Consider the following 26,599-nt stretch of genomic DNA (forward strand, 5'->3'; position numbering starts at 1 on the left):
TGTCTGTCTGTCTGTCTGTCTGTCTGTCTGTCTGTCTGTCTGTCTGTCTGTCTGTCTGTCTGTCTGTCTGTCTGTCTGTCTGTCTGTCTGTCTGTCTGTCTGTCTGTCTGTCTGTCTGTCTGTCTGTCTGTCTGTCTGTCTGTCTGTCTGTCTGTCTGTGTCTGAGAGGGGAATATAAAGTTCTCTGTATGGGGGGTGAGCCTACTCCAGAGGGGATACAGTACGTCTGTAAACACAGTCATGGCCCACAGGAGAAGACATGGAGCTCTGAGAGAGGCAGCCTCACTGTGGCTGCACTGAGGAGAGGATGGGGAAGGGGGGAGGGGGAAATGGGGCGGGGGGGGGGGGGGTCACTCCTCCCGACATTCACTTTTACATGCACATTTGAAAAAATAAACGGCAAAATAAAAAACGACAAACAAGAGGGAAGGAAACGGATGCCATCTTTTCATCTCCAGACTGAGAAGAGGCCAATTGTTGTCATCCCTCAGCACCAAGTCTCATCTTTTGTTGTTTTGGAAAAGGCTGTTTGCCAGCCGTATCAAAGGCACGAATCACAGACGAGCAACAGATGAGCTGGAGAGAACCAGGTGGCGTTTACATGACCTGCCACACACATGCACTAGGTGCTCACCTCTCCTTTGAGTGCTATCATTCTTAATGCCTCTGAATCAATGAAAACAACCACACAGCGAGTTCTCCTTCATATAAGTGAAATTAATACTCACAATGTTTGAGCATGTGTGTCTGCGAGCATGCACTGGAGAGACTGGGTTTAAAAGACTTGGTTGTCTATTCATGTCGGCTAGTGTAGTTTGTGTGTGTGTGTGTGTGTGTGTGTGTGTGTGTGTGTGTGTGTGTGTGTGTGTGTGTGTGTGTGTGTGTGTGTGTGTGTGTGTGTGTGTGTGTGTGCATGCGGTCAATGGATTGGTGTATGTGTGCCTTGTAGATGTGTGTGAGTGTGTCTTTGCGAACACATTTGTGTCCGTCTGCTAGTGTGAACAGTGTCTCTTTTTGTGTCGATGGAGGCCAAAGGATTTAGTTTGGAATGAAACTATTTGGTACACTGATCCTTTGTTATAAGGACTTCATGGGTTTTGATTTGGGAGAGGGAAAGTCATTTATAGAAATAGGGAGAAAGCCCAGAGCCCAGAAAAGCCTGGATTTATGCTGGTAATTGCAGGAAGCAAAGAGATTTGGAAAGATCCCAAATCCCTATATCGGGGTTCCCCAACTGACGGCCCGCGGGTGATTTTATTTGGCCCCCAGAGTTTAATTTTAATTTTTTATTGTTGGACATAAAAAGACTGTAAAAACACCAGCAAATCAACTCCAAGTTATTTCAATTTTGGAAATCTGTTCCAAGGTATTCCCACGCATAATAAAGAGATATACTGTATGTGATCATATACAAAAGGTTTGAAATTATGTTTTAAATGAAATAAATGTGTATTTGTCATACGCGTAGACTAAGAGTGAAATGCTTACTGTACTTACAGGCTCTTCCCAACAACGCAGAGAGAAAGAAAATAGAGAAATAATAGAAAAGTAAAATCCCCTAATAATAAAAGTAATAATAAATACACAATGATTAACAATAACTTAGCTATATACACGGGTCACCAGTCAAACATCATATCTGTTTGGGCTTCTTGCGGTCAATTTGCAGTCTACAAATGATTTGCAATTATGTTCCAGCCCCCTGACCATCCACTCAAGAAAAAAATCGGCCCGTAGCTGAATCTTAGTTGATGCTCCCTGCCCTATCTCCTCCTCTATGGAGCAGAAGGCAGTGGGAACAGCTAGCTACTGTAGCTGAGGAGGAAAGGTGATAGTTTCCTCATGAACTATAATGAAGCAATATATTAATGCCACAACAGCCACAACACTGTAACACTTCAACCATTACAAACGTTGGTCCAGCAAATACTAGCGGTCACACCTCTGTAAACACACACACATCTACCCGGCAGCAGCACATGAGCCACGTGCTGCGTTTCATACAGCTACAGTATTGTGAGGGAATGATAAACAACCCCGGCCTATATTACTTTGTCATCGCGTCTTATAGCGTCTATAGTTTATGAGGGTGACTTACTTGGATCCTGAGAGAGATGTTCACACGTACCATTTAACTTTCAAAGACTTTCAGACCGATTATACCGACGGTGTTGGAGTGCACTGGAGCAGTCAGAACATTTTGTCTAACAAAATAAATAATCCTCAGCACAGACACAGTTCATGGAGTGCCAAGGCAATCTGCTGCAGAGTTGAGAGAGAATCATGAGTATGGAGATGTCCAGCCTCAGTAGTTTTCAGGTTATATACATGTAATACCGTAAACCTGGCATGGTCATGATTTACATAGTCATGATGGACATGGTCGTGCCTCCCGCTCATCAATTTTATGCTAGTCTCTGATCTAGGGTTAGTAGAGACCTGGCCAGGACACACAGCTGGGTCTTTATCTGGGACTCTTTGTCGGTGTAACATCCCAATCTGATCAGGTCTTAAAACATGAACGTTTTGTGGGATCCTGTTGAATCAAAGAGCCAAGTGCAGAGGGTGTGTTTTTTTTACTATCCTTGTGGGAACCAGAAGTCCTCCCAAGGACAGTAAAACAAGTGTGGACATTTTGCCAGTCCCAAGGAAAAAGACTATTTTAGACTTAGGGGTTATGCTTAGTGCTACATTTAGGGTTAGGTTAAGGGTTAGGGTAAGGGTAAGATTTAGGGTTAGGGTAATATATAATTTTGAATGGGAATAAATTGTTTGGTCCCCACAAGGATAGTAAAACAAACGTGTGTGTACTGGACACCGCCCTCCTAACAAGATGCCAGTGTGGTTCCCCTGGGACCTGGGACGTTGATATTAATTAGGCTAGGCCACCTACAGTAGGCCCCCTGTCATTAACACCCAAGTAAACAGCTTTAATTTGTTCTGCATTAATAATGGTCCTCTCCGTCCACGAAGGAGGAAGAAACTTAGACGAGGGGAACAAACTGAGGTACGCTAAGATGAAAGAGAGTAGCTTAAAGTGTCAGGTCATCAACGCAACTCAGAGCTCAGATTAATCCCCTAGCTGAGGGGTGTATATTTCTATGGGACAGGAGCAGTGTGTGTGTGTGTGTGTGCACGCTAGTGTGTAGCAAGCATACTACACTCATCACTGTCGCCACTGCTTAAACCATGTTTTATGGTACACAATTACACCTTTACTGCCATTCAATACAAGGCGAAACAGTTCTCTCAATAATGTGAGAGTAATACATTGGTTGTACTTGGCATTGTCAGGCTCTGAGCACTCAGTGAGTTATACAGCAATTCTGCTATACGACCTGCCACTGATTGCAGAAGTCATAAACAATGTATGAGTCAAAATGGAGGCCCAGTGTGGGGAGGGATTGTGTTGTATTAATGAGTGAGTGTAGCTGCTGAGCCATGCGCTGGGAGAAGAGGCTATAGAGAACTGGAGAACCATTAGTGCTGTCCAGAGGACAGAGGAGAGGAGAGGAAAGAAAAAAGGAGAGGAGGCTGGAGGAGGGCACTTGCTGATTTTGGAACCCTAGTGGGTGTTTGGCCTCAAGAAGAAAGAAGAAGAGACTCTTCAGTCTCATAACATCAACATATTGCTCTCCTCTCCTCTTCTCCTCTCCTGTAGGTCCGGAGCCAGAGGCAGAACAGAGGAGGTTCTGTTCCAGTCTGGTAGCTCAATAGAGCAGGGGTTCTCAAACGTTTTGGGGCCCGTGGACCCCTTTTGTGTCAGCAAATTCATCAGGGACGCCCTCATAATCAGAACACAACTCGAGTGAGATGAAAAATATCATACAAGGAGTTTTACCATGACTTTGGCAGTGCATGGCCGGACAAACCAAGTCTCGGGCCCTAGGAAGGAACATTTTAAAGGACGCCGCTTGGCATCGGAGAGAAAATGTTGTCGTTTTCTACACATTTTGCTATGAGGCAAATAGAAAAACTTGCAGTTTTAAAGCTTAAAGTAACTGTCCAGTGTTTCCAGATTTCTACAAAATATGACAAATAATTCATTACAATGGTAATGAATTACCAAAAAATGGTAATTAAGAAGGTTAAAAAGCAGCTTTTCTGTGTTGGAATTGTGTGGGCTTACTCCAAGAACAGAATGGTGTGGGAATATACTGGTCATTAGAAATCTTCATGCAAGTTACAAGCATTTTTTAAACGGTCTGTTAAAGATACACGTTTTAGTTTTTTGTTTTGATTCTTTATTCATGCTTTGGCCACAAATACGAGTATATGACAAGTCAACAACATTATTTGGGTATGAGTTAACATAATATGAACCTTTAAAAGTGAGATTTTCACTGGATAGTTACTTTAAATTACATTGTATTTATGTTAAAAAATATATATTATTTTGTGAATACAAGAAGTATTGGAGCTGAACAATGGATAATTGTTGTAGTACTGTGGATACCAATATCCTTGTGAGCCTCCCAGGCCCATGTTGCCCAGGGTTATATCCCTTAGCTAAAATTTGGCTTCAAAGTAGCCACCCTTTGCCTTGATGACAGCTTTGCACACTCTTGGCATTATCTCAACCAGCTTCATGGGGTAGTCACCTGGAATGCATTTAAATTAACAGGTGTGCCTTGTTAAAAGTTCATTTGTGGAATTTCTTAATGTGTATGAGCCAATCAGTTGTGTTGTGACAAGATAAGGGTGGTATACAGAAGATAGCCCTATTTGGTAAAAGACCAAGTCCATATTATCGCAAGAACAGCTCAAATAAGCAAAGAGAAATGACAGTCCATCATTACTTTAAGACATGAACGTCAGTCAATCCGGAAAATGTCAAGAACTTTGAACGTTTCTTCAAGTGCAGTCGCAAAAACCATCAAGCGCTATGATGAAACTGGCTCTCATGAGGACCACCACAGGGAAGGAAGACTCAGAGTTACCTCTGCTGCAGAGGTGAAGGTTCCTTAAAGTTAACTGCACCTCAGATTGCAGCCCAAATAAATGCTTCACAGAGTTCAAGTAAGACACACATCTCAACATCAACTGTTCAGAGGAGACAGCATGAATCAGGCCTTCATGGTCAATGTTCTGCAAAGAAACCACTACTAAAGGACACCAATAAGAAGAAGAGACTTGCTTGGCCCAAGAAACATGAGCAAAGGACATTAGACCGGTGGGAATCTGTCCTTCGGTCTGATTAGTCCAAATTTGAGATTTTTGGTTCCAACTGCTGTGTCTTTGTGAGACGCAGAGTAGGTGAACGGATGATCTCCACATGTGTGGTTCCCAACATGAAGCACATGAGGTGTGATGGTGTGGGCTGCTTTGCTGGTGACACTGTCTTTGATTTATTTAGAATTCAAGGCACACTTAACCAGCATGGCTACCACAGCATTCTGCAGCGATACACCATCCCATCTGGTTTGTGCTCAGTGGGACTATCATTTGTTTATTCAACAGACCTCCAGGCTGTGTAAGGGCTATTTGACCAAGAAGGAGAGTGATGGAGTGCTGAATCAGATGACCTGGCCTCCACAATCACCCAACCTCAACCCAATTGAGATGGTTTGGGATGAGTTGGACCGCAGAGTGAAGGAAAAGCAGCAAACAAGTGCCCAGCATATGTGGGAACTCCTTCAAGACTGTTGGAAAAGCATTCCTCATGAAGCTGGTTGAGAGAATGCTAAGAGTGTGCAAAGCTGTCATCAAGGCAAAGGGTGGCTACTTTGAAGAATCTCAAATATAAGATATATTTAGATTTGTTTAACACTTTTTTGGTTACTACATGATTCCATATGTGTTATTTCATAGTTTTGATGTCTTCACTATTATTCTGCAATGTAGAAAATAGTAAAAATAAAGAAAAACTTTTGAATCAGTCTAAACTTTTGACTGGTACTGTATATATATATATATATATATATATATATATATATATATATACACTACATGGCCCAGAAGAGTAGAAAGCCTTTCAGGAAGAATGGAGGATGTTATAGCAGCAAAGGGGGGACTAACTCCATATTAACGCATATGACTTTGGAATGAGATGTTCGATGAGCATGTGTCATACTTTATATAGTGTATACTGTATATATACACATTGATTGTACAAAACATTAAGAACACCTTCCTAATATTGAGTTGCAGACCCCTTTTGCCCTCAGAAAAGCCTCAATTCATCGAGGCATGAACTCTACAAGGTGTCAAAAGTGTTCCACAAGGATGCTGGCCTATGTTGACTCCAATGCTTCCTACAGTTGTGTCAAGTTGTCTGGATGTCCTTTGGGGTGGTTGATCATTCTTGATACACACGGGAAACTGTTGAGCATGAAAAACCCAGCAGCGTTGCAGTTCTTGACACAAACTGGTGCGCCTGGCACCTACCATATCCCATTCAAAGGCACTTAAATATTTTGTCTTGCCTATTCACCATCTGAATGGCACACATACACAATCCATGTCTCAATTGTGTCAAGCAATGTTCCCCTCAAAATGTTTTAATCACTGAGAAAATTTCAGGTCTGCTGAGCGCAAACTTGAGCATTGTGAAAATTCTGTGCAACTTCTGGAGCGAGTTTACTGTGAACACTGTAAAAGCGGGTACTGTGTACCCGCTTTTAGTTAGTTTTAACAGTGGTCAAGTAGGCTAGTGTGGCTATTTGATCATATTGTAGGCCTACCATAAAAAACAATGCCGAAAATGCATTCCATAACATTTGGGAATAGCTGTTCTATCATTCAGCCTACAGTAGCAGCAAATGATGTGTTCAATGTAGGCCTACATTCCATGAGAATTTTGAAAAAACATGCAGGGATTGACATTAACCTGTTTATCCACTTGTCCTTCAGACAAGGAGGTGACTGAAAATGCTGTTGTGTTGTTTGATGCAAGAAACCCCTTTACAAAATAAAATGCATCATTATTCCCATACCATTATTACAGAGAATCAGACAAATAATGCTACCGTCTGCCTATTGGCTACTTAGCTTATTCAAACCTGTTTCAAAATACATCACTGCCCTTTTAAAACAAAAAATAGCTCTTTACCTGACTCGCTTTTCAAAGATGTCTAGAAATGCACACGTTTTTGTGCTCTTGTAGGAAACAATCACTACCCCATTGCTGACTACAAATTATCTGGGCTAATACCTCACTAACTAGCAAAGGATAAGAACAAATGTACAAATGTGCACACTACATGCAGCTCTCGCTTTGATCTCAAAATAAGTGTATCTACTCACGACCACTCATGCTGTAAAAACAGTCCAGTTCAAAGTGAATGGCACAGATCCATACATGGCAATGGTCTATTTGCATATAAGCCTACTGCAGCTCTGATTGGTTATGGTGCACCGATCTGTGTAGAGTACAGGGAAAACTCTAGAAAGTTCAATCTCGTGCTTCTCTGCACGCACTGATATTTCTTCTGCGAGGCAGTCCTGCATGCAGCTTAGAGGGAACATTGGTCTCAAGGCTTAAAAATCCTTCTCTAACCTGCCTCCAGCTACACTGATTGAAGTGGAATTAATAAGTGACCAATAGGTTTCACCTGGAATCACCTAGTCAGTCTATCTCATGGACAGAGCATAATATTTTGTATACTCAGTGTATATTGAGATCTGGTCGCGTACCCCCTGCTGTCACGAATCCCGCTTCCTGAGTCTGTTTTTGCCTGTGTTCTGTCCTGGAGTGTTTTTTCCGGTGTCCTGGAACGCACCCTGTCTGGTTGCCGGGCGACGTAGCTAGTTGGAAGATCTCTGAGTACCCGCACCTGTATCCCATCAGCTATCTTCACACCTGGTCCTGATCATCACCCCTCCACTTCATAAGCACTGACCTGACATCCATTCACTGCCGGATCGTTAGCCATGAACAGTAGGTTGTGCCAGCGTATCAGCCTCCAGTTTGATAGAGTTTGTTTTGTTGTTTTGTACGTCTTGCTTGCCTTGAACTTACCTCAGTTTGTTCTGTCTACAGTCATTCACCCTGAACACTCACCCCATTCCTGCCTGGTCGTCGGTGGCTTCTGTTACTCCCTTGGATCTGCCTATTCACTCCCATCAACTCACCTCCACTGCCCGCTCCGCCACCTGGATCTTTCTACCGCTACGTTTACACTTGTAAATAAATACTCACCTTCGTCCTACTCTCCTTGTCCTAGTCTGCTTCTGGGTTCAATTGTAGAAGAAGCGTGACAGAACGATCCGGCCAAACATGAACCCAGCGGACCTGGACTCCGTTTGCCATGCCATTTCCAATCAGGAGAAGATATTGGGACAACACAGTACGGCGCTACAGGAGTTAGCTTTGTCGGTTCAGAACTTCTCTGCTAGTCTGACGAGTATCCAGGCTCGGCTCAGTTTGCCGGCGGATCATCCACCACCTGCTTCACCCCTCTCACCTGCCGCCCCTGGAGCTGTTTCCTTCCGTGAGCCCAATGTTCCGACGCCTGATAAATACGAAGGGGATTTGGGAGGATGCCGTTCATTTCTTATGCAGTGTGGTTTAGTTTTTGATCTGCAGCCCTACTCTTACGCCACAGATAAGGCTAGGATAGCTTTTGTTATTGAACTGCTGCGTGGTAGAGCTCTGGAATGGGCTTCAGCTGTTTGGGAACAACAGGACACCTGCATGGCGTCATACCAGGAGTTCACGGCAGAGATGAGAAAGCGTTTTGACCATCCAGTCCGAGGTAAGGACGCAGATAAACGTTTGTTCTCTCTCCGCCAAGGAGCTCGTCGCGTGGCAGACTTTGTGATTGAGTTCCGGACATTGGCTGTGGAGAGTGGGTGGAATGAGGAGTCACTACAAGCGGCTTTTTACCAGGGGTTGTCGGAGCAACTCAAGGAGGAGCTGATCTCCTATCCAGAGCCTAGTGACCTGGACAGTTTGGTCAAATTATCTATTCGGGTGGATAATAGAGTCCGAGAGAGAAGGAGGGAGAAGCAGTGGGGTCCGTCCAATCAATCAGCTACTCGGTTACCATTCGGGTCAGGAGGTGGACCGGAACGTGTGGATCATTATTCTCCACACGGGATTAGTGGAGGTGTCTTGCCGCCTGATCCTGAACCCATGCAAGTGGGGCGGTACCGGTTAACTAAGGATGAGCGCCAACGTAGACGTGAGACCAACAGCTGCCTCTACTGTGGTAGCCCGGGACATTACATCTCCGCTTGTCCTCAGCGTCCGTTAAACTGCCCGGCTCGCTAAGTGTGGGAGGACTTTTAGCGAGCCAGTTTCAACCTTCCAAGAACCCTGTCAGACCTCGTTTTCCTGCGACCCTCATGAATAAGAATCAGAGTTTAGCGATGAACGCTTTTATCGATTCAGGTGCCGATGGCAGCTTTATTGATGCCGACTTGGTGGAACAGCTGGGGCTTTCCAAGGAACAATTACCGGAAGCCATTGAAGCAACCACTCTGAACGGCAGTAGTTTGGCACGGATCACTACGAGGACTGAACCGGTTAAGATGTTGTTGTCGGGGAATCATTCAGAGGTTATTTCTTTTTTCATTTTGCCTTCGCCCCATGTTCCTCTGGTTCTTGGTTACCCCTGGCTGAGAGAACACAATCCCTCATTTGATTGGGTGACGGGTAAGGTAACTAGTTGGAGCATTGAGTGTCATGCTAACTGCCTTAGGACTGCCTGTTCTCATGCTGTTCTCAGTCAGGTCAGTGAGTCTGCTCCCCCTGATTTGTCCCTGGTTCCAGAAACCTATCACGATTTGGGTGAAGTGTTCAGTAAGCAGAAGGCTCTGTCACTTCCTCCCCACCGACCTGGGTCGAAGAACGGCAAGGCGGACGCCTTGTCCCAGATGTTCTCCAAGACGGAGGAGAGTGGGGTCAAGACTGAGACGATTCTTCCCCAGAATTTTGTCGTGGGAGCCGTTACATGGAGGATTGAGGAGGATGTGATGGTAGCCCTTCGGACGCAGCCCGGCCTCGGTAATGGTCCACCCGGTCGGTTGTTCGTGCCTGAGTCGGTCCGTCCTGCTGTCCTTCAGTGGTTCCACGCCAGCAAGATAGCTTGTCACCCTGGCGTTGCTCGGACTATGGCGCTACTGCGCAGACGATTTTGGGGGCCTGCCATGGGAAAAGATACCCGGAGGTTTGTTGCCGCTTGTCCTGTTTGTGCGCAGAATAGGAGTACCAATCGGCCCAGCTCTGGACTTCTTCACCCCCTACCTATTCCCCGGCGACCTTGGTCGCATCTGGCTCTGGAATTGGTCACGGGGTTGCCTCCTTCTCCTCGTCCTTCTCCTCGTCCTCCTCCTCGGATGATCGGAGGTGGTCCTGCCTACACGGTGCGCCGCATCATGGACTCCAGACAGCGGGGTCAAGGATTCCAGTATCTCGTGGATTGGGAAGGATATGGTCCTGAGGAGAGGAGTTGGATTCCTCGGCGTCAGATCCTTGATGCTGACCTGCTTCGTGACTTCTACCGCCTCCACCCTGGCGCTCCGGGTAGTACGTCCGGTGGCGTTCGTCGGAGGGGGGGTACTGTCACGAATCCCGCTTCCTGAGTCTGTTTTTGCCTGTGTTCTGTCCTGGAGTGTTTTTTCCGGTGTCCTGGAACGCACCCTGTCTGGTTGCCGGGCGACGTAGCTAGTTGGAAGATCTCTGAGTACCCGCACCTGTATCCCATCAGCTATCTGCACACCTGGTCCTGATCATCACCCCTCCACTTCATAAGCACTGACCTGACATCCATTCACTGCCGGATCGTTAGCCATGAACAGTAGGTTGTGCCAGCGTATCAGCCTCCAGTTTGATAGAGTTTGTTTTGTTGTTTTGTACGTCTTGCTTGCCTTGAACTTACCTCAGTTTGTTCTGTCTACAGTCATTCACCCTGAACACTCACCCCATTCCTGCCTGGTCGTCGGTGGCTTCTGTTACTCCCTTGGATCTGCCTATTCACTCCCATCAACTCACCTCCACTGCCCGCTCCGCCACCTGGATCTTTCTACCGCTACGTTTACACTTGTAAATAAATACTCACCTTCGTCCTACTCTCCTTGTCCTAGTCTGCTTCTGGGTTCAATTGTAGAAGAAGCGTGACACCTGCAGTACCTGGACCCCACTTTGAGAACCCCTGCAATATAGGACACTGGGCTGACAGCAACACTGTCTCCTCTGTCTGCCTCTGTCACAGCAGCTCATCTTAACCACAGCAGACGCTGGGTCATCAGGCTCCACAGTGGGCTGCTGTGTTCTGGCTGCACTGCTGATCTGTCTACAGCTCACACTGAGGATTAAGACTTTGGGGCTTCATTTTTCCCACCAGCTCAGGGCTGGGCCATCCATACGGCCTGCATGTCACTGAGCATTAGCCAGGTACAGAGACGCTGTGGCTCCCATCCCAACCCACCCACACACACACTGGGCTGAAGATCCCTTATCCATTAGACCCTGTGTGGCTCCGCATAGACACACAGCCTGCAGAGCCCTGCTAGGACAGCCAACAGCACACTGCACTGGGCTCTGACTGCAGCATGTGTTTACAGAGAAAGGAGGGACACAGTTAGAGCAGTGGAGCTGATCTGGGACCAGGCTGCAGGGCCTGCTCTTGGTCTACATATAACTACACAGAGTAGTGGAGCTGATTTGGGACCAGCCTGCAGGGCTTCACAGAGATACATAGGTTGTGACACCGCACTGCAGACTGACGTCAGACCTGCAGTTTCACTAGAGTTAGCGATGACAGAACCATGGCCGGAGAGAAGTGCTGTGTGAGTGTGCAGATGATGCCGCTCGTCATGCCCTATTTTAAGGCCTGTGACTCGTGGAATGCCACTGCCTCCACACGTCCATTGGGTTAATGAGCAGCCTTTTCAATTAGAGACAATCTGTGAATCAGTGTGGTGTCAGGCAGTCTGCTAACAGGCAGACCCCCCCTCTTTTCAGACCCCCAATCTTTCTCTCTCTCTCTTTATTCCCCTGGATCAGAGTGCATAACCCCTCTCATCTCATCCCCATACCCACACAGAGAGTCCCCCCCACACACAATCTACACTAAGTAATCCAAATGCTGTAAATAGCTGGCTGGAACGGACGGCTGAGTAGATGGCTATGGTGAGGTGTCTACCCATCAGTACCATTAGAATGGATGTGCATTTAACCCCCTCCATCTCTTTCCACATCACACGTCAGGATGTCAAGTCCCCGCAGCGCCTCCTTTTAATGAGAACACTGGCCTAGAGTCAGGATGTGTGGAGTGTGTGCGTGTGTGTGGGGGGGGGGATTTGATTGTACATACATTATGCATGGCTATGTTTGATATATAACTTAAATGTGTGTTTGTGTGTGTGTTGTGTGCCTATGTTTGCATGAAGAAGGGGTGAAGGCGACTGGTCTATTTTCACAGCATCTTTAAGCATGTGTGTGTGTGTATGTCTACGTCCACATCAATACACACCAGGGATTCAAACAGCAGCCATCGCTGAAATGAGAGTCGGAAGAATCTTCATCTTTGAAATGGGGGAGACATCTATGCAGGAGAACACAATAACTGTTGCCAGCTTTGCATTCCTAAACACTTCTTCCAGATGGCTTATCTCCATAATGACATCGCAGGGCTTCGGCGTGCCCGAATAAAACAGAGAAAGAGAGGAAGACGAGGCGGATGTTATTTCCTCTCGCATCACCTTTGATGATGCGGGTCAGGTTGGAGGAGGTGACGCCATGGCAGCTAGGGTGGGGAAGACTCTCACACCTGACCCCTTGACCCTTGATCAAGATTGGTCCTCTGTCTCTCCAGTCTAGCCCATGTCTTTATTGAGGGTTTCAGGAGGGTTTCTGGTGATCTGTATTCCCTGCTGGATTGGAGCAAGTTTATAGTAACACAGCGAGAGATGCTCACTCCTGATTTTCAAACGCCTGTTTCTGTCCCATAGAAATGAGGGAGTGCTCTGGGCTGCTGAGTGACTGGCTGTGTTGGTAGAGGTGGTGGAGGGAGAGAGGGGGACGTGGGATGGAGAATACGCAGGGGACGGACGGTACAGTAGAATACTGTGGTCTCCAGTACTCTTATCTGCCACCGAACAGAGCTGGCACGGCTGATATATGTGAAAACAGCAGGATGTGTTGACAAGGCCAGGAAATACACTGTAAAAAAATTACTCTGCCACAAAACTGCTCCACACACACCACTTCAGTGATATTGTAGATGTGTGTGAAAGAACCAGATAATCTGTCCACCAACAGATGTACTATAAGTGAAGAATTAGCTCCTTACATTACTGTAGGTCCCCTATTGTCACGGCCGTCGAAAGAACTAGACCAAAGCGCAGCGTGGTGAGCGTACATTTTCCTTTTATTAAGAAAATGACACCAACAAAACAATAAACAATACAAAAATGACCGTGAAGCTTAAGGGCTATGTGCCACAAACAAAGTTAACTTCCCACACTGAAAGGAGGGAAAAGGGCTACCTAAGTATGGTTCCCAATCAGAGACAACGATAGACAGCTGTCCCTGATTGAGAACCATACCCGGCCAAAACATAGAAATACAAAATCATAGAAAACAAAACATAGAATGCCCACCCCAAATCACACCCTGACCAAACCAAATAGAGACATAAAAAGGCTCTCTAAGGTCAGGGCGTGACAGTACCCCCCCCCCCCCCCAAAGGTGCGGACTCCGGCCGCAAAACCTGAACCTATAGGGGAGGGTCTGGGTGGGCATCTATCCACGTTGGCGGCTCAGGTGCGGGACGCAGACCCCGCTCCACCACTGGCTCACCCCACTTTGGTGGCACCTCTGGTGCGGGCACCCTCGTTGCGGGCCCCGGACTGGGGACCCTCGTTGCGAGCCCCGGACTGGGGACCCTCGTTGCGTGCCCCGGACTGGGGACCCTCGCTGCGGGCCCCGGACTGGGCACCCTCGTTGCGGGCCCCGGACTGGGAACCCTCGTTGCGGGCCCCGGACTGGGAACCCTCGATGCGGGCTCTGGACTGGGGACCGTCGCTGGAGGCTCCGGACCGGAGACCGTCGCTGGAGGCTCCGGACCGGGGACCGTCGCTGGAGGCTCCGGACTGGAGGCTGTCGCTGGAGGCTCCGGACTGTAGGCCGTCGTGGGAGGCTTCGTGCCGTGACTCCTCACTGGAGGCTTCGTGCCACGGATCATCACTGGAGGCTTCGTGCCATGGATCATCACTGGAGGCTTCGTGCCATGGATCATCACTGGAGGCTTCGTGCCATGGATCATCACTGGAAGCTTCTTGCCATGGATCATCACTGGAGGCTTCGTGCCATGGATCATCACTGGAGGCTTCTTGCCATGGATCATCACTGGAGGCTTCTTGCCATGGATCATCACTGGAGGCTTCGTGCCATGGATCATCACTGGAGGCTTCTTGCCATGGATCATCACTGGAGGTTTCTTGCCATGGATCATCACTGGAGGCTTCTTGCCATGGATCATCACTGGAGTGAGGAGACGTATGGGCAGTCTGGTACGTGGAGCTGCCACAGGGCTCACCAGGCTGGAGAGACATACTGGAGGCTTGGTTCTTGGCACTGGCACCGGATACACTGGGCCGTGGAGGCGCACTGGAGGTCTCGAGTGCAGAGCTGGCACAACCCATTCTGGCTGGATGCTCAATTCCACCCGGCAAATGCGGGACACTGGCACAGAGCACACCGGCCTGTGAATGCTCACTCGAGACACCGTGCGCATCACCCCATAACACGGTGCCTGACCAGTCACATGCTCCCCACGGTAAGCACGGGAAGTTGGCTCAGGTCTATAACCTGACTCCGCCAATCCCCCCGTGTGCCCCCCCCCCACAATTTTTGGGGGGGCTGCCTCTCGTGCCTGCTTCGCTGACTTGCCTCCTCATATCGCCGCCGCTCTGCGTTAGCTGCCTCCAGTTCCTCCCTTGGACGGCGATACTCCCCAGCCTGCCTCCAGGGTCCTTTACCATCCAGGATCTCCTCCCATATCCAGGAGTCCCTTTCACCACGCTGCTTGGTCCCTTGGTGGTGGGAAGTTCTGTCACGGCCGTCGAAAGAACTAGACCAAAGCGCAGCGTGGTGAGCGTACATATTCCTCTTATTAAGAAAATGACGCCAACAAAAACAATAAACAATATAAAAACGACCGTGAAGCGTAAGGGCTATGTGCCACAAACAAAGTTAACTTCCCACACTGAAAGGAGGGAAAAGGGCTACCTAAGTATGGTTCCCAATCAGAGACAACGATAGACAGCTGTCCCTGATTGAGAACCATACCCGGCCAAAGCATAGAAATACAAAATCATAGAAAACAAAAACATAGAATGCCCACCCCAAATCACACCCTGACCAAACCAAATAGAGACATAAACAGGCTCTCTAAGGTCAGGGCGTGACACCTATGCCAGCAAACCGATCTAATTTCATTACTGATCATACATTAATTTTATCACAGTGCCTAAAATAAAGCTTCACAATCACAATAGAGGTCAATACCAGCCTAAAGCACACAGCCACCTGCACCAAGCCAGTCCATCCAGTCAAATACTGACTTGCGCAATACTAATGACACCATAAAACCACTCATGTATCCAAAGACAACATAGATATTAGGCAAATGAGTACCAGTGGCCTATATGCAGCCATACGCAACACTCTCCAAGCTCCACTCTATCCCATTCCTCTCTGTCTTACAGTGGGTGCTTCAAAACAAAATGAGCTCCACTCCCCTGGCCAAAATCCATTTTTAACCTCCCAAGCAACCGAGATTACTGCAAATCCCTGGAAGCTACAAGGACCGAGAAAATGTGTTTTCACCTTGCATGTTCTACATCAAGGTCATGGACTATGAGAGACGGGCTGCCTGGAAGAAGAATACGCTGTGTGGTGGTAGCGGGGAGGCAGGAGTAGAGGATCGTTTTACAGGGAAAGCCAGGGGGGATTAGCTAGGAGTGAAAAGTTAACTTTCTACCATCGCCCTGCCTGACGCTTCACCTCTCACTGCCGCAGCGCCCTCTTCCTCCTGTCTGATCAGAAGGAGGAAGGAAACATTGCACCTGCTCTTCTACCAGCCACCCCCATCTCACCATCTCTTCATCTCCCCATCTCTTCATCTCCCATCTCTAAATCTCCCCTTCTCTTCATCTCCCCATCTCTTCAGGTCCCCATCTCTTCATGTCCCCATTTCCCCATCTCTTCATCTGCCCATCTCTTCATCTCACCATCTCTTCATCTCCCCATCTCTTCATCTCCCATCTCTAAATCTCCCCTTCTCTTCATCTCCCCATCTCTTCAAGTCCACATCTCCCCATCTCTTAATCTCCCCATCTCTTCATCTCCCTTCTCTTAATCTCTTAATCTCCCCATCTCTACATGTCCTCATCACTTCATCTCTTCATGTCCCCATCTCTTCATCTCCCTTCTCTTAATCTCTTAATCTCCCCATCTCTACATGTCCTCATCACTTCATCTCTACATGTCCCCGTCTCTTCATCTTCCCATCTCTTCATGTCCCAATCTCCCTATCTCTTCATCTCCCCATCTCTTAATGTCCCCATCTCTTCATGTCCCCATCTCCTCATGTCTTCATGTCCCCATCTCTTCATCTCCCCATCTCTTCATCTCTCCATGTCTTCATCTCCTCATCTCCTTATGTCCCCATCTCTTCATATCACCATTTCATCTCCCCACCTCTTCATCTCCCCATCTCTTCATGTCCCCATCTCTTCATCTCCCCATCTCTTCATCGCCCCATCTCTTCATGTCCCCATCTCTTCATCTCTTCATGTCCCCATCTCTTCATGTCCCCATCTCTTAATATCTTCATGTTCCCATCTCTTCATCGCCCCATCTCTTCATCTCTCCATCTCTTCATGTTCCCATCTCTTCATCTCTACATGTCCCCATCTCTTCATCTCCCCATCTCTTCATGTCCTCATCTCTTCATCTCTACATCTATTCATCTCCCCATCTATTCATGTCCCATCTCTTCTTGTCACCATCTCCCCATCTCTTCATGTCCCATCTCTTCTTGTCACCATCCCATCTCTTCATCTCTACATCTCTTCATGTCCCCATCTATTCATGTCCCATCTCTTCTTGTCACCATCTCCCCATCTCTTCATCTTCCCATCTCTTCATGTCCCAATCTCCCCATCGCCTCATCTCCCCATCTCTCATCTCTTCATGTCCCCATCTCTTCATCTCTACATATATTCATCTCTCCATCTATTCATGTGCCATCTATTCTTGTCACCATCTCCCCATCTCTTCATCTCTACATCTATTCATCTCCCCATCTCTTCATCTCTACATCTCTTCATGTCCCCCCCATCTATTCATGTCCCATCTCTTCTTGTCACCATCTCCCCATCTCTTCATCTTCCCATCTCTTCATGTCCCAATCTCCCCATCGCCTCATCTCCCCATCTCTCATGTCCCCATCTCTTAATGTCTTAATGTCTTCATCTCTTCATGTCCCAATCTCTTCATCTCCCCATCTCTTCATCTCCCCATCTATACATCTCCCCATCTCTTCATGTCCCCATCTCCTTATGTCCCCATCTCCCCATCTCTTCATGTCCCCATGTCTTCATGTCCCCATCTCTTCCTCTCTACATGTCCCCATCTCTTCATCTTCCCATCTCTTCATGTCCCAATCTCCCCATCGCCTCATCTCCCCATCTCTCATCTCTTCATGTCCCCATCTCTTCATGTCCCAATCTCTTCATCTCCCCATCTATTCATGTCTCATCTCTTCCTGTCCCCATCTCCCCATCTCTTCATGTCCCAATCTCCCCATCTCTCATCTCTTCATGTCCCCATCTCTTCATGTCTTCATCTCTTCATGTCCCAATCTCTTCATCTCCCCATCTCTTCATCTCCCCATCTATACATCTATACATCTCCCCATCTATTCATCTCCCCATCTCTTCATCTCCCCATCTATACATCTCCCCATCTATTCATGTCCCCATCTCTTCTTGTCACCATCTCTTCATCTCCCCATCTCCACATCTATTCATGTCCCCATCTCCCCATATCTTCATGTCCCCATCTCTTCATATCCCCATCTCCTTATCTTCCCACCTCTTCATCTCCCCATCTCTTCATCTCCCCATCCCTACATCTCCCATGCCTCCACTGAGTCAATCTACCGACCAGAGACCTGCACTGTAACATCAGTGTATCATCATATCTGAGGCTGACTGGGTTGGGGCCATGGTCTCTACCCCAGCCCCACAGACACCAGGAGACAGGTTTCCCCATGGGCCTGTGCTTTCATACCTATCCAGTCTACAATAATGACACTGGCAGGAGGCCTAGTGGAAGTGTAGTAGTCCTCTAAATAGGGGTGGTTTAGAGGGAGGGGAGAGACAGGGAGTTTGGGAGGAGACAGAGAAAACAGAGGAAGGCAGGGGTTTTGGAGGGGGGACAGGGAGGGAGGCAGGGGTCATGTGGCAGGCAGGAGGGAGAAGAGAGTCGAGGCTGGCATATAGGGCGGAGATAGCCTTTGGTGGGAGACAGGGAGGGGGACGTGGTAGGGGGGATGTAAGAAGGTGAAATTGCCCCTCTGGTTACGGTGCTGTGTGTGTATAATGAAGGGATAGTCGGGTTTACCCCAGGTGCGCGCATTGACATCAGGCGGTGTATGTATGAGGGGGAATTATCACCGGCTGCTGATATTTCAATCCCCTTCTCAGGGCTTAGTCACATCACTGGCTTCTCTAGCGCCTGACAATTCACCCCACTCTCATTATCCCTCCCCTCATCCCTCCATCCATCGCTCCATCCACAGACAACACCCCTTTATTTATTTATTTATTCAAGCATTTATTCATCTATTTCAATGCACTTACAGTGTACAGCATGAAATTCTCCAGCGTGGGCCCGTTTATTTGAACATAAACTGCCGTCCGCGTCTCCGTGCGGATGGGAAGGCAACATGATCAATACTTGGCCTGGGGATAGAGCATTTAACATGGAGTTTGATTTATACTTCAAAAGTTCCAATTACCCTGTCAAAGGCCTGGAGACTGGTGGCCGTTTTAACAGCTGAACAACTACACAGCTTTATGATGCTCTTTAAATAAAGTTTAACACGGCCAACCTCCTGCATTAAAACATCTATAGGCCCTAAGTGTGTCATAAACAACATACAGTATGTGCTTCATCATGTCACGTCTAGGGCCAGAAGATTCTGTATTATGTGGTAAAAGGTCAAATCTCCCAATAAAATGTCCCAGAGAAGAGATTTGGAATATAAAAGCAAATGAAACTAATGCAAATAAAGCCAAACATTACCTCTACCATTCATAGAGTTGTATTGGTTCTATATGCAGACAGATATAAAGGTATTGGATAGTAGGAAATCATCCCTGCAGATTTCCATCGGGCCCTTCTCATGTCTGAACATCGTTCATGCTGGTAGGACCCTTCTACAAAGAAGAGATGAATAATCTATTGTTTCCTGGCCTTCCTCTATCCTCCTCCTATTTCTCCCTCCCAGTCCTCCTTTCCTCCTACAGCTCTCAGCCCAGGCACCTCTGACAAATGATTATGTCTGACCCCAGGGTGGTAACACCTGTGTCCCCCCACCCCTGTCCACCCCTGTCCCTATTTCAAAAACCTATTACATAGATCTGAGCTGCTGTCAGACATTTCCCATTCTGCCTTATCAGTGGCGGGACTGATGTCTGGCACGGCAAACAGACTCTGTGTAAAGTGCTTAAATAAAGCATGAAATCAACAGGATGCCTGCCTGAGGCGTGCTGTATCACAGCGCCACATCTCCCTGGCCAGAGGCCCCCACCCGCAACCCTGCTCTGCCTCCCGCTGCAGGCTGCAGGTACAGCTGCTCACCTTCACACAACATGTGCTCCATTTGGGCTCATCAACCGGGACTCACCCGGCTCCAAGTCAACGCTTTTAACTAATTTTAGTTTTTGATGCACATAGGGCTGGATATAAAAATACTTCCAATCTGACTCTGTGTGACTGTGTGTACGTCTGCCATTTTTCTGCCTCCCGACAGATGGATTTGCATACATTGGGAGTGAGGCTGAGGGCTTGAAAATCCCTCCTCCATTTTAGCCGTTTGGTCATGGTGGCGTTCATACACGGGCTAAAAAGAGTAAGCTATTTACACCACATACTGCAGCTTTCAACAGGCTGGTTCAGAAATCCAGACACGTAACACACTTATCACTCACTCCACAGCTTATCTGGTGTGTGTGTGTGTGTGTGTGTGTGTGTGTGTGTGTGTGTGTGTGTGTGTGTGTGTGTGTGTGTGTGTGTGTGTGTGTGTGTGTGTGTGTGTGTGTGTGTGTGTGTGTGTGTGAGGGAGGGAGGAGAGCTAAACAGGGCTGTAAGACAGACATGTGAAGAGCAGAGAACTTACCAGGGAACTGATAGCTGTAGCTCGGGGCGAATCCAGTGTATCCACGGCCGTACGTCGCCACAATGTTAGGGTAACCTTGAGAAAGAAAAGGTACAAAACACATTATAGAACTTAATTCGGCAAAAAGGCACTGCAGTGGTGAAAAAAGTACCCAATTGTCATACTGGAGTAAAAGTAAAGATACTTTAACAGAGAATGAGTCAAGTAAAAGTGAAAGTCACCCATTAAAATACTACTTGAGTAAAAGTCCAAAAGTGTTTGGTTTTAATATACTTAAGTATCAAAAGTATATGTAATTGCTAAAATATACTTAAGAATCAAAAGTAAAATTATAAATAATTTCAAATTCCTTATATTAATTAAGCAAACCAGACGGCACAATATTTTTCTGTTGTTGTTTTTTTAATGGATAGCCAGGGGCACACTCCAACACTCAGACATCATTTACAAAAGAACCATTTGTGTTTAGTGAGTCCGCCACGTAAGAGGCAGTAGGGATGCCCAGGGATGTTCTCTTTATAAGTGTGTGAATTAGACTATTGTCCTGTCCTACTAAGCATTCAAAATGTAATGAGCACTTTTGGGTATCAGGGAAAATGTATGGAGTAAAAACCACATGCTTTTATTTAGGAATGCAGTGAAGTAATAGTAATAGGAATCAAAAATATGAATAGTAAAGTAAAGTACAAATACCACAAAAAACGAATTAAGTAGTACTTTCAACAATTTTTACTTAAGTACTTTACACAACGGAGGCATTGTCAATGCTTTCTGCCTCTGCAAGAGGGATATAGACATGCAAATATCTGGACTACACTGGGAATACGTTTGTATAAAACTTTGCATAATGATTTCATGAGTTATCCTCTGGGTCCAAATGTTTGTATTTTCCAAACCCCAAAATAAAGTATATCAAATCAATCAACCAATCAACTGAGGAAGGCCACACATCAAGAGCTGTCATGATGACTTAGCATGAATAAATAGCTTGCACCTTCCCTGTTCCACCAGCCTGATGGTGACTGATGAGGCTCTAGGAGAAAATGACTGTGAACCATATCAATATCCAAATTGGCTTGGATGATATGCTGTAAGTATATCTATCATGTGCTGCAGCGCAATCTAATATGCAGACTAAAATCATAATAATATATTTGTAAATAAAAACACAGCTTTAAAATGAGTGTGTGTGTGTCATTTCAAAATTAATTTGCCATCTGTTGTGGTTTTCGTAGCTACCAGTGCTGACGCAGAATGTTTCATTGATGACGGGGCTCACAAGTTATTCTGGGTCTGTTTATTCCTTTGCATTTGTCATTGTTGGTACATTTCTTAAAGTGGGAAAATTAGCAATAGGGCTGACCCCGTTTAGTAGACTGGTCGATTATTTGGTGGATAAGCTGTTGGTCGACTGAGATTTTATTTGTGGCGAAGTGGCAAATATATACAGTACCAGTCAAAAGTTTGGACACACCTACTCATTCAAGCGTTATTCTTTTTTTGACTATTTTCTACATTGCAGAATAATAATGAAGACATCACAACTATGAAATAACACATGTGATCATGTAGTAACCAAAAAAGTGTTCAATCAAAATATATTTTATATTTGAGATTCTTCAAAGTAGCCACCCTTTGCCTTGATGACAGCGTTGCACAATCTTGGCACTTAAAAAAAATAATATGTAACCTTTATTTAAAGAGGTAAGCTAGTTGAGAACAAGTTCACATTTACAACTGTGACCTGGCCAAGATAAAGCAAAGCAGTGCGACACAAACAACAACACAGAGTTACACATGGAATAAACAAGCGTACAGTCAATGACACAATAGAACAAAAGAAAGTCTATATACAGTGTGTGCAAATGGCGTGAGGTAGGCAATAAATAGGCCATAGTAGCGTAGTAATTACAATTTAGCAGATTAACACTGGAGTGATAAATAAGCAGATGATGATGTGCAAAAGAGCAGAAAAGTAAATAAAAACAATATGGGGATGAGGTAGGTAGATTGGGTGGGCTATTTACAGATGGACTATGTACAGCTGCAGCGATCGGTTAGCTGCTCAGATAGCTGATGTTTAAAGTTATTGAGGGAAATATAAGTCTCCAGCTTCAGCGATTTTTGCAATTCGTTCCAGTCACTGGCAGCAGAGAACTGGAAGGAAAGGCGGCCAAAGGAGGTGTTGGCTTTGGGGATGACCAGTGAGATATACCTGCTGGAACGCGTGCTACGGGTGGGTGTTGTTATTGTGACCAGTGAGCTGAGATAAGGCAGAGCTTTACCTTCTCTCATTTACATTCTATCAACCAGCTTCATGAATGCATTTGAATTTCTTCCTTCCTAATTTCTTTCCTTTTTAATGCGTATGAGCCAATCAGTTGTGTTGTGACAAGGTAGGGGTGGTATACAGAAGATAGCCCTACTTGGTAAAAGACCAAGTCCATATTATGGCAAGAACAGCTCAAAAAAGTAAAGAGAAACGACAGTCCATCATTACTTTAAGACATGAAGGTCAGTCAATCTGGAAAACTTCAAGAATTTCGAAAGTTTCTTCAAGTATAGTCGCAAAAACAATCAAGAGCTATGATGAAACTGGCTCTCATGACAACCGCCACAAGAAAGGAAGACCCAGTTACCTCTGCTGCAGAGGATAAGTTATTTCGAGTTACCAGCCTCAGAAATTGCAGCCCAAATAAATGCTTCACAGAGTTCAAGTAACAGACATCTCAACATCAACTGTTCAGAGGAGACTGAATGAATCAGGCCTTCATGGTCGAATTGCTGCAAAGAAACCACTACTAAAGGACACCAATAAGAGACTTGCTTGGCCCAAGAAACATGAGGAATTGACATTAGACCGGTGGACATCTGTCCTTTGGTCTGATTAGTCCAAATTTGAGATTTTTGGTTCCAACCGCTGTGTCTTTGTGAGATGCAGAGTAGGTGAACGGATGATCTCTGCATGTGTGGTTCCCAACATGAAGCATGGAGGAGGAGGTGTGATGGTGTGGGGGTGCTTTGCTGGTGGCACTGTCTGTGATTTATTTAGAATTCAAGGCACACTTAACCAGCATGGCTACCACAGCATTCTGCAGAAATACACCATCCCATCTGGTTTGCGCTTAGTGGGACTATCATTGGTTTTTCTACAGGACAATGACCCAAAACACACCTCCAGGCTGTGTAAGGGCTATTTGACCAAGAAGGAGAGTGATGGAGTGCTGCATCAGCTGACCTGGCCTCCACAATCACCCAACCTCAACCCAATTGTGATGGTTTGTGGATGAGTTGGGCCGCAGAGTGAAGGAAAAGCAGCCAACAAGTGCTCAGAATATTTGGGAACTCCTTCAAGACTGTTGGAAAATAATTCCTCATGAAGTTGGTTGAGAGAATGCCAAGAGTGTGCAAAGCTATCATCAAGGTAAAGGGTGGCTACTTTGACGAATCTCAAATATAAAATATATTTTGATTTATTTAACCCTTTTTTGGTTACTACATGATTCCATATGTGTTATTTAATAGTTTTGATGTCTTCAGTATTATTCTACAATGTAGAAAATAGTAAAAAATTAAGAAAAACCCTTGAATGAGTAGGTGTGTCCAAACGTTTGACTGGTATTGTATATAAAAAGATTTATGGCACACGAGACACCTGTCTGATTCACACCTGTCTCAGTGGACTAATCCACTGAAGAGGCCGCAGGGATGGCCCACCAGTATCACCAGTAGTACATTTACTGTTAATTCCCATAATTTCTAATCTACAATGTTTGTTTGGTTACGGTAATTTCTGTTAATGCTTTCAATATATTATTATTACAGTCTTACCATCGTCAATCTTGAGGAGTGGACACGTTGTTTGCAGAGCACACAACCTAGGCTTCACTTGTGAGAAAAAAAGTGTTGGTTTATTTCATTCCACTTGTTGTCAATTAATTCATTGACAGGAGCGCTCCAAACAAAAGACAATCTTGAGTAAGGACACGCACCTGATTACGCATAGAAGTAGACCTAGGCTACCTGGGCTGCACACAAAGGTTTCTATCCATGAGTCTGGGTACCAGGCCATTAGGACCTGATGGTAGGTAGCAAGTTGGGTAGTACCAAAGCATGTCTAGAGTATATAAAAAGGAGATTACTGTGACTCAGCGGTCACATGTAGGCCTATAAATATGTAACGACGTGCGTTGAGAGCCGGGAAGCAAGTTCAGGGAGTGAGTGTTTTAATAAATATACACAATATAATACAAAATAGGAAACACAAACAACGCACAGACATGACACAGGAACAGAAACAATGACGCCTGGAGAAGGAACCAAAGGGAGTGACATATATAGGGCAGATAATCAAGGAGGTGATGGAGTCCAGGTGAGTGTCATTATACACAGATGCGCCTAACGATGGTGAAAGGTGTGTGCCATAATGAGCAGCCTGGTGACCTAGAGGCCGGAGAGGGAGCACACATGACAAAATGTGCCAATAGTTCCTCAATGTAGCCTATTTAAAAATCTTTCCAGCTCTCTCCCTTTCGATAACCACAACATGAAAGGGGAAAAAAATGTCCAGTGGAAACATAAAAATAGGCCTACCTGATTACTTCCAATCCCTTGAGCAAATAGTCTACAGCTGTGTCTGTCTGTCCGGAGCTTAAACAATGTTGCAAGTTAGCTAGCATGATCAGGCTGGACCAAGTTAATATCTGATGCAATGTTTCAAGTTATTTTCAGACAGGCCATGCGTAGCCAATGTGATTTATAGGATATTTATTTTTATCAGGATATTTTCTGCCTGCAGGCTGCAATGTTTTTATTTGTTGGTTTATGTAGGCTATTTTTACATATTGGCAATGGCAATAGAAGTTAGTTTTTGATTTGTATCATTTTCATTTAGATAGATTTTTGATTAACCACGTTACATTGATTTTGAGACATGAAGACTTTAATATAAATTAAATGAAACTGTTCCACGAAAATGTGCATATGAAAATCATAACTGGCACGCAGATCAGTAGAAATGGTATGATAACTTGGCATTTCAAATGGAAAAGGTTGCCAACCACTGGTGTAGCCTATTACCGGCAACTTCAGGAGCGGACCAGCAGCAGCTGGCAGTCGGAGTGTCGGGAACAGGTTTGTTTCTTCTGTTTAGGCTATATTGATCTCTGGCTCCCTCTTTAGTCATTTTTGTGTCTTCATTTTTTAAAGCATCAGACAAGCTCAGTAGCCTACATATAGTTGATTTTATTCAAATATAGGGTGTCTATGTATCGAAAAAAATACACGTTTAAAAATGATGACCAATCGATTGGTCGAAAGAACAGACAACTATCTGTTGACCATTCTTTTTTTGGGTTCGGGGCCGGCCCTAATTAGCCCTAATATGTCAGCTGATAACTGGTACCCCCTGTATACAGCCTCGCTATTGTAATTTTACTGCTGCTCTTTAATGATTTGTTACTTTTATTTCTTATTCTTATTTATTTTGATTTTTTTGGTAAACTGCACTGTTGGTTAGGGGCTTGTAAGTAAGCGTTTCACTGTAAGGTCTACTACACCTGTTCTATTCGGCATATGTGACAAATACAATTTGATTTGAATACAAACACACACAGTATCAATCCCAGCCAGATGGAGGATGGATAAGAGTGTGCGTGTGCGCGCGTGTGTGTGTGTGTGTGTGTGTGTGTGTGTGTGTGTGTGTGTGTGTGTGTGTGTGTGTGTGTGTGTGTGTGTGTGTGTGTGTGTGTGTGTGTGTAAGGGGGCTGAGTAAAGCTGAAGCAGACCCGTCGGGCCTACAAGACAAAGTTTATTTATTGTTCCTCTGCTGTCAAGACGCTCATTACAAACACCAGTCCACAAGTTAATTATCTGGACAGCTTTCAAACAGCAGCAGCTGTGGGAACATATTGAGAAACAGAGTGTGTGTTCGGGATGTGTGTGAGAGCAGAGTGTGTGTTTGTGTGCATGTGTGTGTATCCCTCTGTATATTGAGACATTTGAGTGTGTGAACAGGTGAGTAAGTGAGTGAGTTTGATCGAAGGACAGATCAAGGAAGATCAGTTTGATCATCGCAAACATACTGTTCCTTTTAAAGCGAGATTATTTCAAAGCCTTTATCTGTTGTCATAAAAAGCTGTTATCATCTCCAGCCAAAGCTTTGTCTAAATTAGCCAGTAAAAAGGGATTCCCTCTAGCCAGAAGCAAATCACTAGATTCCACTCTGATATCTTTGTTTT

The 26,599-nt window shown here is 45.7% G+C and overlaps 1 protein-coding gene across 2 annotated transcripts in view; it reads right to left on the reverse strand.

The window, feature by feature from the left end:
• Nucleotides 1–26,599, reverse strand: part of LOC120057190 (RNA-binding protein Musashi homolog 2-like) — a 350,186-nt gene that overhangs the window by 37,379 nt on the left and 286,208 nt on the right. For both annotated transcript variants that reach the window (XM_039005674.1, XM_039005673.1), the window contains exon 10: nt 20,361–20,435. In XM_039005674.1, the coding sequence (XP_038861602.1) occupies nt 20,361–20,435 (75 nt within the window). The remainder of the gene's footprint in view (nt 1–20,360; nt 20,436–26,599) is intronic.

Source organism: Salvelinus namaycush, chromosome 12 (assembly GCF_016432855.1).
Source record: "Salvelinus namaycush isolate Seneca chromosome 12, SaNama_1.0, whole genome shotgun sequence".
Taxonomy (NCBI): Eukaryota; Metazoa; Chordata; class Actinopteri; order Salmoniformes; family Salmonidae; genus Salvelinus; species Salvelinus namaycush.